Here is a 14,560-nt window from a genome sequence, read left to right on the forward strand (position 1 = left end):
ATAGTGGGATTTAAGTCTATCCACTTACTGTTTGCTTTCTCTTTGTTCCACTTGTTCAATGTTCCCTTTTCTCACCTTTTTTTAAATTTTATTGAAGTATAGTTGATTTATAGAGTTGTGTTAATAATTTCTGCTGTACAGCAAAGTGATCAGTTATACACACACACATATATATACACATATTCTTTTTCATATTCTTGTCCATTATAGTTTATCACAGGGTACTGAAAGTAGTTCCCTGTGCTATACAGTAGGACCTTGTTGTTTATCCATAATAGTTTGCATCTGCTAATCCCACACTCCCAATCCTTCCTTCTCTCTTTTCTTTCCTTTCTTGCCTTCTTTCAGATTTGGAATTTCTTACTATTCAATTTTTCTTGCCTTTTAGCTCAGACAGCAGATCATTTTTCACAATCTAGTGGCTGCTGCACAGATTACTACATGTATTCTGGACTTGTCTAAATAATTGTTTCTTTTTTCTTTTTCCTGGAAATGCAAGGAAAACTTTAAACAGTTTTATCCCATTCACCTCCTTTCTGACTCACATACCATTGCTATGTATTTTAATTGTATATATATTTTTAACCCAAAGACATAATTAATTTTAACAGTTGATAATCATTCAGTGTTTTCCACAGAGTTGCCCTTTTCATTGCTCTTCATTCCTTCCTGAAACACTAACCTTTCGCCTGAGATCATTTTCCTTTACCAGACACAAACAAAAACACCCCTTGATGCTTCCTTCATTATGGGTCTGCAGACAAAAAAACTGATTTTGTTTATTTGAAAACGTCTTTATTTCAGCTTTATTTGTGAAGGATCTTTTGGCTGAGTAAAGAATTAGGGGTTTCCCTGTTAACTGTATCTCAATAAAAGTTCTTAAAAAAATAAAAAATTAAAAAATAAAAAGAATTTTAAAAATAAAAAGAATTAAGGGTTAGCAGTTGGTTTCTTCCAGCAATTAAATTTCAGTTGACTTCTGCTTCCATGGTTTCTGTTAAGAACACAGCTGTCAATCTAACTGTTGCTCTTTTGAGGGTAATCTGTCTCCAGTTGCTTTCAAGCCTCCTCTTCACCTGTGGTTTTCAGCAGTTTTATTATGAAGTGATAGGTGTGGTTTTCTTTGTGTTCACAGGGCTACTGAATCTGTGGGTGGTGCCTTTTAATAGTTGTGGGAAGTTCTCAGGCATTATCTTCACAAATGTTATTTCTGCCCAATTTTCTCAAACAAGACCTTTTCACTGTTATCTCTGATTCCTGCCTTATCTGGCAATTTCTCCATTTTTTCAATGTCTCCAGGCTTCCTCATGGGTATTTTCTTTTGAGCCGTCTTCTGGGCCACTGAATTCTTTCTCCAGCTGTGTCTATTCTACCCTTCCTTTGAGAACTTAACTCTGGTTATTATATTTTCCAGTTTTAGAATTTTCATTTGGTTTTTTTTTTTTTTAGTTTCTAGTTCTCTGCCAAAATTCTCAATCTGGTCTTTTATCTCCTTAAACACAGTAAGCATAATTGGTTTAAAATCTGTGTCTCATGTCTAGAGCCCTGTTAATCTGTCTTTATGGTCTGCTGATTCCACTGGTTTTAATTCACGTGGCCTTGCCTCCCCGTGTGTCTGTTCTTCACTGAGCACAGAACAGTGAATTTACAACATGGCTCGTGAAAATAACTGGGGGACTGGATGACGTCATCTCCCTCTACAGAGGACTGAAGTTGCTTCTGTGAGGCACCTGACAACAACAGCACTCTGGGATTACCTTTGTTTCAGAGACCTGACATGACATGAAGCAGGATTCAGCCTTTTGGAAGTCCTACTTCTAATCCTCCTCATTCCTTGGAAGTGGCCTTTTGGGATCCCAAACCAAACTAAGGGAGCTTACCCAGGACTGCTGCCCTTTGGCAGGTCCTAATACCTTAGCTCCCCCAAGCATTTCTGACTGCCTCACAGAGCCCAGCCCCTAGGGTTCCCCTTCAGAGTCAGTATATGCCTTATGTTAGTTTCCTGTGGCTGCCCCATAACCAAGGCCATAGACTGGGAGGCTCAAACAACTGAAATTTGTTGTCTCACAGTTCAGGAGGCTCCAAGTCCAAAATCAAGGTGTAGGCAGAGCCACACTCCCTCCAAACGATCCAGGGGAGATTCCATCTATTACCTCCTCTAGTGGCCCCACCCGGTCCTTGTTTGTGACAATACAGCTCTAAATTGCCGGCTCCGTTTTCACACAGCCTTTTGTTCTGTGTCTTCCTCTGTGTTCAAATCTTCCTCTTCTTTCTTTTACAAAGACACCAGACATTAGATTTAGAGCCCACTCATCACCAAAACAACCCTAGTAACTATGTGGTTACTCTATTAATGTCCGTCTTCAGACTACTAGCTCTAGGAGTGTTTTTTGTTGTTCAGGAAGGCACCCCAAGTGCCCAGCACGCTGAACAATTTTAAGGTCTCCACTATTTGCTGAGTTAAACTGAATCTGTGAAGTAAGGAAAATAACACCGAGCCCATGCTATTCCCACTAGTAGTCAATAAATTAACAATTTTTTTAAAGATGTTCACTGTTAATTGCTTGCCAGATTTTGTTTTTATTTGTTCTTCTGGCTGCTAGAGATGGAACCTCACCCAGATCAGCTTGAGCTGGGGGACGAGAGGTTCAGGGAGATGGCTACCATTCGAGATATAAAAAGTGAACAATCAGAAAGACAGAAATAATCATAAAAGCAACCACTAAGATTGAATGTTCACAATACTCCAGGCACGATGCTAAACAAGTGCTGCACAAAGACTACTCCATTTGACTCTATGACTTATCATTTCTATTTTACAGATCTGAGAACTATTATTATCATTTCTATTTTGCAGATATGGAAACTGAGGCTCAGGAATACACACCTAACATTTACTGTCACTACTGCCTACCCAAGAACTAGTATTTTCCCTATCTACAGATGAGGAAACCAGGTCTTGAGAGGTCTAGAGACTTGTGATCACATGATTCGTAAGTAGGTAAGCAGGATGTGAATCAACTTCATTCGACACCAAAGTTTAGACTCCTAAATACTGCTACATACTAGTTTTAAAAAAAAACCAAAAAACAACAAAACTTGATACCACTTCACACCCACTAGGATACCTATAATCAAAAAGATAAAACAACTAAGGACCCGGAGAAACTGGAACCTTCATACCTTACTGGTAGAAATGTAAAATGGTACAGTTACTTTGGAAAACAGTCGGGCAGTTTCTCAAAGACTAAGCTAGAGTTACCATGTGATCCAGCAAATCCATTCCTAGGTATGTACCCACCAGAAATGAAACATACGTCCACACAAAAATACATACATGAATGTTCACAGCAGCATTATCCAGAATAGCCAAAAAGTGAAAATAACCCAGATGCCCATCAACTGCTGAGTGTAAATAAAATGTAGTATATCCATACAATGGTCCATTATTCAGCAATAAAACAAAAAGAAGTACTGGCACAGGCTACAACACGGATGAATTTTCAGCACACTATACTAAGTGAAAGAAACCAGACACAAAGGGTACATACCGCATATTATATTTATATGAAATGTCCAGAATCAGCAAATCCACAAAACAGAAAGCAGACTAGCAGTTGCCTAAGGTCAAGAGAGTTGGGAGGAAATGGGGAGTAAATATTAATGGTTATGGGTTTCTTTCTGGGGTGATGAAAATGTTCTAAAATTGACTGTGGTGCTGATTACACAACCGTAAATATACTAAAAACCACTGAACTGTACACTTTAAATGAATGGGTTGTGTGGTACGTGAATTTTATCTTAGGCTGTTTTTTTTAAGTATTTTACAACATTTTGCTTAATTTCAACTAGTCTTCATCACAATGGAAAAAATACTTTGTTTAAATTTGAAACCAGGAATATAAGCACTTTAATGCACAAAGCCAAAAATGTTAACTTTAAAACTTTCAAATAAAGCTTTCTCTCAACTGATAAGGCTTCACAGAATCACACAGTTCTCTACTCAAATTTCAAAATATCTTATAATGTGTTCATAAATTAATTTACCAGTGTATTAGCTCCATTTTCTTTCTTCCATGCTAGCTACATTGTCCTATAAAATCACTACTGTGTACTGTGGTAAAGAAACGAAATGAAGTAATGTATTTGCTGGGAACAGCTGGGACATATGAAAATATCAGACATACATGAAATGCTAAACTAATAAACAACCATCCTAAATCTACACACATCAAATTTTCAGTATGCTAAAAGACTTGGGGGAAAGTTTTAAAACAACCTCATAAATAAAGATTTAATTGGTGCTTGGTAAAGGCTTCTCTTTACACACATGTCATGAGGGTCTTGTTTCTCAAAGTCCGGTCCACAGACCAGCAACAGCAGCATCTCCTGGGAGCTGATAAATGCAAAATCTCAAGCCCCACTCCAGACCTACTCAACCAGAATCTGCATTTTAACAAGATCACCAGGGGATGTGTCTGCACATGAAAATTTGAGAAGCACTGTCATGAGATACTTCCTTTTCTTTTTCCATTAAGACACCTCTAGCTTGCACTGGACCAATGTTTCAAAAACTTGACATACATACAGCTCTGGTCCTGGGCCAGCTTGTCCTCAGTTCCATTCCTCACTCTACTGCTCTATTCCAAACTGCAGACGAGCTGATCCCTGCAGGCACCCCATGCCCCAAGCAGTAGAGGGCATGGGGTGAGTCTCCAGCAGCACCTGCGCCCAGCCAAGGCTCCAGCCCCCGCCAGATGACCCACAGTGGGTCCAGCCTCTGGTGAGTGGTAGCTGCTCCTGATCCACTGCCTCCTCCCCTTGTCCTCCAGCTTAAGGGTGGCAGTGGTTTCCTGTTTGTTGCCTCATCACAGGGTGGCCTCAGTGCCCACTGTTTGCATTCTCAATTTTTCATCACCTGTGTGACCACTCCCCCTACACTTAACCCCCTCTGTTTTAAATAAAGTGTTAAATAAAGTGGGTGGTTCCTTTTTGGACTCAGAATGACACCCAATACCATTTTGGATATTTCCTCTGTACACCACATATACCAGAGGAATTTTCTGAATGGCTTATCTGCTTAAAAAGGAGGAGGGAGGGAGAGCGAGATTGGGAGCTACTGCACACACAGTAAACCTCACATTCCATCAATCTCTAACAACCCAAAAGAAAACTCAGCCTTAAGCTATCTGTACAGCAGATGTGACTGTATTCAGAAACTCAAGTCCTGAGGGTGTATTTTTAACACTCTACCCATCACTCCTCCTCAACCAGAACAGCTGGTATAACAGCTATTGTTTTAGGAGGGGAAAAAAAAAAAGCCTACTGAAGAACAGAAGTCTGGAATCTCTGAAAGATCAATCTTAATTAATCGTTGTAAATCACAAGATCCACCCCATACTGGGCACACACTATGCTTGAGGACCAAGCAATGGGAGAGAACGATTCCTATCAGTACCATTTAGGGCTACTTGGCGATCCTTCTAGAAGCACATCTGACCCATTACTCTCATGCTTTGAATAACCCTCAGTGGGCTCCCTCTTGCCCAAGGCCGAAAACCCAACTCCAGGGCTATCCTTTCAAAATCCAGCCTCTTCCTCATTCCTCTCAATCTGACCCACTCACCTCTGACCATTCCCAGGAGTGCCTAAACCTGCAGAAACAACATTCAACTAGGTTGAAAGCCCTTCCTTTCTTACTTAGCCTGACAAACTCTTTCCCTCAAGATCCTGCCTCCCAGGCTAGCTGGATTCTCAGTCCTCTGAGCTTCCACAGCACTACATCACACTGTCACATGCACAGGTGTCCGTCTTCTACAGGCTGGGAACCCCTAAATGGAGAAACTACCTTCCATCGTGGGATCCTGACCATGGTTGAGGTCCAGATCCACAGTTACTCCCCAAGACACCTTGGGCAAGTCACTTACCCTCTCCACCTCCAATTCCAGGAGAAGGGGATGACAGATAACACCCAACGCAATGGGTTATCACCAGTGCTAAACGAGTTAACCCACGTAAAGTGCTGTATAGTTAACCCAAGAAAAGTGCCTGCTACACAGTCAGCACTGGAGAATTGCTATCGTTTGCAATGATTACTATTACTGCTGTACCTGGAACAAAGGAGGTGTTAGATACCTATGTGCTGAATAACTGGAGCACTTCACAATAAACCTGCTTGTAACATTAGGACCGAAGATTACCCCACCACAGGTATCAGAGGCTAAGAGAAGAGTAAGCAAGAAATGGCTTCCACGGTAAAAGTACCAGCTGAACTCACTGGCCCTGGAGGAAAAGCGCACTGCAGCGGGATGAGAAAGTCTGTGCCAGCTGGAGCTGCCTGGGCTGCCCACAGACCCAGCCTACCCTCAGCCACCTGTCCAACCACCTGCCAGAGGAAGCCGTGTGCTAAACACAGAGGGCTCACCTGTAGCAAAACCCAAAAGCAGCCTGCAACAGAAACCGCAACGGGAAAACAAAGGGTGCAACTTTACTCCTGCAGAAAGGAAATGCGTCTTTCTGCAGCTAATAGTTCGCGACTGGAGTTCTCCATGGAGAGTGAGGTGCCAAGCGAGTGCGCAGCCAGGGACAGCCCCCTCTCCCCGCTTTCCCGAGGAGGGAGAGAGAGACGGTCACGGGACGCGCATCCCTGCCCTTTCCCGCAGGAGAACCCACGCAAGGGGAGGGAAGCGAAGAGCCCCACACCTGGGTCCGACTGGATTTCTCAGGGGACCACAGGTGAGTGCAGAGCACCCAGCGGGAAACAGCCCGATCGGTCCTCAGAAATGTGCATAACCCAGGTCCGGGAGCGCTGGCCGGCGGGGCGTAGCCAAGAGCCCCCATTTCTGGTGCGCTCGCCCCCCAGCCTGCAGGCCTGTCGCTCCCGGTCCTCGAGGCGCGGGGCTTCCTCGCGGCCCACCCCTCCGAGCGCCCCGCCCGCCCGGCCCCGCGCGGCGCCCACCTGCGCCCGACCCCGGGTCCCCGCCGCCGCCCCGCCGGGGGGCGCGCTCAGCCCGGACGCCCGGCCCGTTACCCCGCGGAGCGCGCTCCGTCCGGGCAGCGGCGCCCGACGGGACCCTAGGCCGGGCCGAGCCGGGCCTGGGCGGCTGCTCGGGCCGGGCTGCGGGCCTCACGGGGCTGCCGCGGCGTGAGGGGCGCGCGCCCGGGCCGCCGCCGCGGGCTCACCTTCTGGCGGATCTGGCCCGACGTGGACACCTTGCGGATGAGCTTCTGCGGGGAGCCGGGCTCCGCCTCCGGCTCGCTGTCTGACGACTCCTCGGGTGGCGGCGGCGGAGGCGGCTGCGGCGGACCCGGCGGAGGGGCGCCCGCCGCCGCCGCCATGCTGCCGGGCCAGCGCGCGCACAGCGGGCGGGGGCGGGGCCGGGGCCGAGTCGGGCCGGGGGCGGGGCCCGGGGCGGGGCGGGGCCGGGAGGGGCGGGGCCGGGACCTCGATCTCCCGCTCCGCCCCTCCGCGCCCCCTGCCGGCCGCTCGCGCAGCGGGGCTTGGCGCCGCGCCCGGGCGCCCCTTCGCCCCCACGGATGGTGTTGGAGTCCTTGGTTGTAGCGTCTGTTCGTTTTCTACCTGGGACACAATTTGTGTGTTTTTTTAATTTCTGTGTTCACTTTTTTTAATCTTTAATCTTCCCCTTCAAGAATGTAAGTGACCTCCAGGCGGCCCGGGACTGTGTCGTTCTTGGCCCTGCATTGTGTCGCCAGCATCTAAAGCAGCGTTTGGCATTTAGTAGTTAGCTGCACGATAAACAGTTCGGGGAGTGGATGAGCTCGTGCATGAATGCAGAAAGAAAGTACTTGGACGGGCCTCTGGGGTGCCAGAACAGGGATACACGGTTCCACCTGAGAAGACTTCCTGGAGAAAAAGATATTTAAAAGGAGAGGGAAGATGTGAGCAGGAGATATCCCTAACCGGGGAATCCTGTTCGAGGCCAAGAGATGAGATTGTGCAAAGGCCTGAAGGCAAGAAAGAACACATCTCTGGAAAAAAGGGAAATAGTAGCCTAAAAGAAGGAAAATACTTGAAGAGATGAGCCTGGGGACAGGCAGGTCAGACGGGGCTTTGTAAACCTAATAAGGTCTTTGAGACTGAGTCCTGAGGGCAACAGGAAGCCCGTGAGCGATCTTAACCCTGGGCGGGGCTAGGTCACAAAGCTGAGGCCTGTGATCCAGGCTTTGAAGGAATCGGGGCAGGTGGCTGCCCTGGATTACTGGGAGGGGCTGCAGAGATAAAGAAGTGGACTCAGGAGGGGAGTGATCGCTAGGCGGGAGGCGGAGGCAGTTTGGCATAAGCCCCTCCTTCCCAGCTAAGACAGCTGAACGGTGGGTGGGTGGGTGGGTGGATGGAGCCCTTCACTAGGACCAGTGGGAGTGAAGTTGGAGGTGAGGTCAGCTGAGTTTTTGCTGCCCTTTCAAACATCCAGGTGGAGGAGGGTTTGGTGTCACCTGAGAGGAGCAAATCCTCTTTAAAGATCCTATCTCCAAATGCAGCCACATTCCAAGGTACTATGGGGCTGCACAATTGTCCCCTTGCCCTTTCAAAGGGATGCTGCTAGAGACACAGTGGCTCCTGTCCTGTCTGCTGGTGAGCACGCTCTGACGCCACTGCACTGGCCAATGCTTTCCAGAGGCAAAATAAGGGAGTCTCCCCTAGGGGCCACAGAGTAGTGTCTAGCACGGGGACATGGCCAAGGTAATGGATTCAGAGCCAGGACACAGCCTGTCAGAGCCTAATGCAGGAACACTCAGGGGCAGTCTGGGGACCCCTGGTGCACCCAACTGCGCTGCCCTGTGCTGTAGCCACTAGCCATGTGCGGCTACTTCAATTTCAATTTCAATTAATTAAAATTAACTTTTCAGTTCCTCGGTCACACTAGCCACATTTCAGCTGCATGTGGTTTAGCAGCTACCACACGGGACAGCACAAATATAGAACATTTCCATCACCTCAGAAAGTTCTGTGATGCAGGAGGATAGCCATGCCTCCCGTATACTAACCACCTGGCACACACCATCACTTGACCAGCGATTCTAGTCCACATACAAGTCCCCCAGAGCAAGCTCGATGGTCTCATCCTAGAGATGAAGAGCTGAGGTTCAGATACCTCTCCCAAGGAATGCAAGAGAGGCAGAATTTGAACTTGGACCATGTTATTCCCAAGTCCTTGATCCTTCAGGGCTAGGCCTCCCAGAAAGCCGACGCTTGAAGGAGCTCGTAGGAAGAAAGAGGAGAGAAAGATCTTATTATGTGCTGACTTGTGTCCCCCCCAACATTCATACCTTTAAGTCCTAACCCTTTAGTACCTCAGAGTGTGGCAGTATTTGGAGAGAGAGAGTTTTTTTTTTTAATTTGGCTGTGTTGAGTACTCGTTGCTGCACGCAGGCTTTCTCTAGTTGCGGCGAGCAGGGACTACTCTTAGTTGCAGTGCATAGGCTTCTCATTGTGATAGCTTCTCTTGCTGTGGAGCACGGGCTCTAGGCACATGGGCTTCGGTAGTTGTGGCACGTGGGCTCAGTAGTTGTGGCTCACAGGCTTAGTTGCTCCAAGACACGTGGGATCTTCCTGGACCAGGGCTCAAACCCACGTCCCCTGCATTGGCAGGCGGATTCTTAACCACTGCACCACCAGGGAAGTCCTAGAGAGAAGATCTTTAAGAAGGTAATCAAGTTAAAATGAGGCCATCAGGATGGGCCCTAATCCAATACAACTGGTGTCCTTATAAGAAGAAATTTGGACGCAGACAGGACACACAGAGAAATCACCTACAGTCATGAAGAGAGGTCTCAGAAGAATCTGATGCTGCTGACACCTTAATCTCAGACTTCTGGCCTCCAGAATTGTGAGAAAATAAATTTCTGTTGTTTAGGCCCCCAGGTCTGTGGTACTTTGTTATGACAGCAAAGAGCTGACTAATAAGGGCACAGTGGGAAGGGTGCCATGCATATCCACAGAGATTGGTGATTTTGCATCAATTAATTACAATATAGTGTGATACATAAGTGCATAAACCTAGGGGTGTTGGGAGGGGTGCAGTGCAGGAGGAGAAAGAGTTAACTCTGTCGGGGTGTCAGGGGAGGCTCTCCAGAGGAGGGATGAGATTTTAATCAAAAAGCAAGGGGATGGAGGGAATTTTCCAGGAGAAAAAAAAAAAAGGCAGGAGACTACTAGGCATGTTGGGAGGATGACGAGGGATTTGGATTTGCTGGTGAGCCCCTGGCGAGGTTGTGGGGAGGCTGGAAGATGAGCGGCTGCACTGGGACCCAGTGTAGCCTCTGTGCCGCTCGGAGCAAGGACTTTATCCCTTGGGCCCCAGAGCCACTGAAGAGTTTCTGAAAAGCAGAGGAACTAAGGTCTCTGGTCAGAGAGCGATCCAGAGGAGAAAAGACTAGAAACAGAGAAGGCATTAAAAAGTGTTGTACCGAAAACTATTACATACAGAATGGATATACAAGGTCCTACTGTATAGCATAGGGAACTATATTCAATATCCTGTGATAAACCATAGTGGAAAAGAACATTTAAAAAAAAGAATATATATGTGTGTGTATACGTGTATAACTGAGCCACTTTGCTGTACAGCAGAAATTGACACAACATTGTAAATCAACTACCCTTCAATTTTAAAAAAAAGTCATTTACCAATCCAGGCAATGCTGATTTGCAACAGAACCGAGGAGGTAGTTCTGGACGTGGAGAAAGGAGGTGACAGAGAGGGGACTCAGTAGAGGGAAAAAGAGGGACCAGCTGCTCCTAGTCAAGAGATTAGAGAGCAGGGCAAGTTGGGATGACTCCCAGGTACAGGGCTTTCCGGGGAAGAACGCCCCACTGAGCACAGGAGGCCTAGAGGAGAAGATGAACTTGGTTTCAAGCAAACTGAGCTTGAGATGCCTAGGTGTGCTGTTGCCTACACCTGTTGGATGCTCAGGGGATACCTGAGTTCCAGAATCCATCATTTTAGAGGCAAAAAGCCAAAGGCATGAATGTGAACACAAGGGAGAGTTGGGAGGTAGACTGCTGGCTGGATAGGAATCATTCTGCAATTATGAAAAAGTGCTGGAAACTGTCACTGCCAAGAGGAGCCTCAGGACACGTGACGACTAAATGTCACGTGGGATCTTGGAACAGAAAAAGAATATTAGGTAAAAACTAAGGAAATATGAATAAAGAATGGGCTTAGTTTCATAATATTCTGTCAATATCGATTCATCCAGCGTGGCAAATGTACCATCCTAATGTAACATGTTAATGATTTAGGGGAACTGGGTGTTGGGGAACTCGCTGTACTTTCCTTGCAACTTTTCTGTAAATCTAAAACTCTTTGAAAACAAAAAGAGTATTTTTTAAAAAGAGTATTAGGCTTAGTAAGAACTATATTATGTTCTTAAATCAGAGGAACATAACTGGCATATTGTCTCTAATGAGCGAAGGAGCCTTTGTGTTCTCTGGTGGCTACAGAGCGCTGTTCCCTTGGAGACCTCCCCCGAGGTGGCACGCCTGTAAGAGCACATTCACCCAGGGCCTCCTTATGGAATGAGTCATGCTGTGAATCATCTCTAACAATATGCTGCTCCCCGAGTTTACCCCACCTTAAGGGCATATCAAGGTGGCAGTAATAACACACTTCACATCCAACCTAATCTTTCTTCTCAACCTGTCAGTGTAGAAGTGCACCTCCTGTCAAAAAGAACCGCTTCACGTTAGAATAGATAAATGACAGACTTGAAAACATGAGAATTATCTTATTTTATCCTGAACTACGGTTATGATTGACATCTGAAGCAGGACATTTCTTTACTGTGTGCAAGGTATAGTTTCCCTGGCCCCCAGGACCTGTGTCAACCAAATACCATCCCATACATTTCCAAATGCGCCCAGCTTCAGCCCCCTCCTACCCACCCCCCAAGGATCAGTAAACTAAACCCTTAGGACTGTGATATTAGACTCGGAGGCAAACAATGAAAAATGTTAAAGGAATAGGAAAACAGACACTCTAAAAAGAAGGTATCGGGGACTTCCCTGGTGGTTCAGTGGTTAAGAACCTGCATTCCAATGCAGGGGACACAGGTTCCATCCCTGGTCGGGGAACTAAGATCCCACATGCTGTGGGTCAACTAAGCCTGCACCCCTGGATCCCCAATGCCACAGAGAGAAGCGTGAGTGCTGCAACTAAGACCCAACGCAGCCAAATAAACAAATAAATATTAAAAATAAAAAGTTATCTATACGTGATAAAATGGTAGAGAACTAAATACGCACACACACACACACACACACACACAAATATAAGTAAAATAGGGGAAATCTGAAAAAGATAGGTGGATTTTACGAATGTCACTTTCCCAGTTGTGGTATCTGCTATAGTTTTGCAAGATGTTACCTTTGGGGAAATCTCTCTGTGCTATTTCCTACAACTGCATGTGAATCTATAATGATCTCAATAATATTTTCAACTTGAAAAAAAAAATTTAAGGGCAGCCATTGTTGAATCATAAATGTTAATCTCCCCCTCTGACCCCCCAAATTCTCATACATGCATTCAACATCAAAAGGTGAGCAAAGGGAATTCCCTATGGTCCAGTGGTTAGGACTCTGAGATTCCAGTGCAGGGGACAAGGGTTCAATCCCTGGTCACGGAACTAAGATCCTGCGGGCCATTCAGTGTGGTGAAATTTAAAAAAAAGGGGTGGGGGGCACAGTGGTTAATAATCCGCCTGCCAATGCAGGAGACATGGGTTCGAGCCCTGGTCTGGGAAGATCCCACATGCCGCAGAGCTACTAAGCCTGTGCACCACAACTATAGAGACTGTGCTCTAGAGCCTGCGAGCCACAACTGTTGAGCCCACATGCCACATCTACTGAGGCCGCCTGCCTGGAGCCCATGCTCCACAACAAGAGAAGTCATCGCAATGAGAAGTCCATGCACTGCAATAAAGAGTAGCCCCCACTCCCCACAACTAGAGAATGCCTGCACGCAGCAACAAAGACCCAACGCAGTCAATAAATAAATAAATAAATTTATAAAAAAAAGAATGATGAGCAAAGTTCTGGTTGTTATAGACTCAAGGAAACCAGAGTTTAAGTCTTGCTTCCAACTCTCACTAGCTGTGTGACCTTGGGTAAGGTACACAACCTCTCTGAACTGCAGTTTCCTCATCTGGGACGCATGGTTGGAATGATTAGATGTAACACGTAAAGTGCCTAGCCCAAGGCAGGTGACCAATAAATAGCAGGGACCCCTACTTCTCCAGCCCTTTGGTTACGGTTGCTCCAAGTTCTCAGCTGCCACTCTCCACATGCAGCACCCTCAGCCCCTTTGCACCCTGTTTCCCCCACTGCACCCACCTAGAAAACTCTGGACCACGCATCTAACCTGCACATGAACATCCTGCCTCCCGATGCCGGGGGTCTGCATGCCAGGCAGACAAAATGCCTCTAGTGTGCGGGCCCAGCCAAGGTGAGCGTCCATATCCCATTCGGGGCAGCAGCTGCTCACTTCCTGCTCCCACCCCCCACACCCTCACAGGGGTGGCCAGCTCTAGGTCACAAACTAGCCAGCACGCGAAAGTCAGGCGTTTTGGTACCAAAATAACCTGGAGGGCTAGGACTGTTCTGACCTCTGCTCTCCAGGGACTGGCCTTCCAGCTCTTCTCTGTGGCTCTCACACCCACATAGTTTCAAAGATCTGACCTATTACTGCCCACCCTGACTTAGGATATCCTGGGGTCAAGCAATGCAGGAACCAACTGGCTGAGCCTCTCACCAGGCCCTGCTGGGCAGACTCCCAAGTCCCTGGCTTGCCCGGGATCTCCAGCAGGAGCCAACCACAGCCGACCTGTGGGCTTGAGGGGTGGGAGGGCAGCGGAAGGGCTCAGATCCTCAGAAGAGCATGCCGCCCACCCTGAGTATCCTGAGAGAGCAGCATGGCTGGGGTGGAAGCCTGCTGTTCCCTTAGCACAGGAGAAAAAAACGACAGGAAACATGTGTCTGACCCAGCAAACCCACAGTTTTCTGCCTGTATTTTTTTATTTTTATTTTTTGGCCGTGCCATGCAGCGTGCAGGATCTTAGTTCCCCGACCAGGGATCGAACTCAGGCCCCTTCAGTGGAAGCTTGGAGTCTTAACCACTGGACCACTAGGGAAGTCCTGTGCCTGTATTATTATTATCATTATCCCTTCTCCAAAAGTGAATCCTTACCCCTGTCAGTATCAGAACGCCTCATATTTGACACTGAAGTTCAAACCTTGCTTTGTGTGTATGGGATCCTGTCCAAGGTTCCCAAGTGAAGCCTCCAGTCTAAATCCCAGTCCCCAGGACACAAACCAGCCTGGAATCCTGCTGAACAAACCCAGATGTGGGAGCCTTCATGCACCTGGAACTCACACTGTGTCTGGCCCTCTGCCTCTGCTCTTGGTCCTGGAGACCTGACCCCAAGTGTCCAGCCTGCACATGCCCCCTCCCATTCACCCTTGTACCTCCTGTGAGGGGGTTAGACTGTGCAGAACTCTCCAACCCCGTTTTATCCTATTCCCTTGAGGCATGGACCAGAGCCT

General features: G+C 47.3%; 1 protein-coding gene across 3 annotated transcripts in view; it reads right to left on the reverse strand.

The window, feature by feature from the left end:
* The window catches only part of DGKD (diacylglycerol kinase delta), a 115,014-nt gene extending 107,676 nt beyond the window's left edge, over window positions 1-7,338 (reverse strand). For all 3 annotated transcript variants that reach the window (XM_057746428.1, XM_057746427.1, XM_057746429.1), the window contains exon 1: window positions 7,183-7,338. In XM_057746428.1, coding sequence (XP_057602411.1) covers window positions 7,183-7,338 — 156 coding nt within the window. The remainder of the gene's footprint in view (window positions 1-7,182) is intronic.
* Between the last annotated feature and the right edge of the window lie 7,222 nt (window positions 7,339-14,560).

This window comes from Hippopotamus amphibius, chromosome 8 (genome assembly GCF_030028045.1).
Source record: "Hippopotamus amphibius kiboko isolate mHipAmp2 chromosome 8, mHipAmp2.hap2, whole genome shotgun sequence".
NCBI classification, from domain to species: domain Eukaryota; kingdom Metazoa; phylum Chordata; class Mammalia; order Artiodactyla; family Hippopotamidae; genus Hippopotamus; species Hippopotamus amphibius.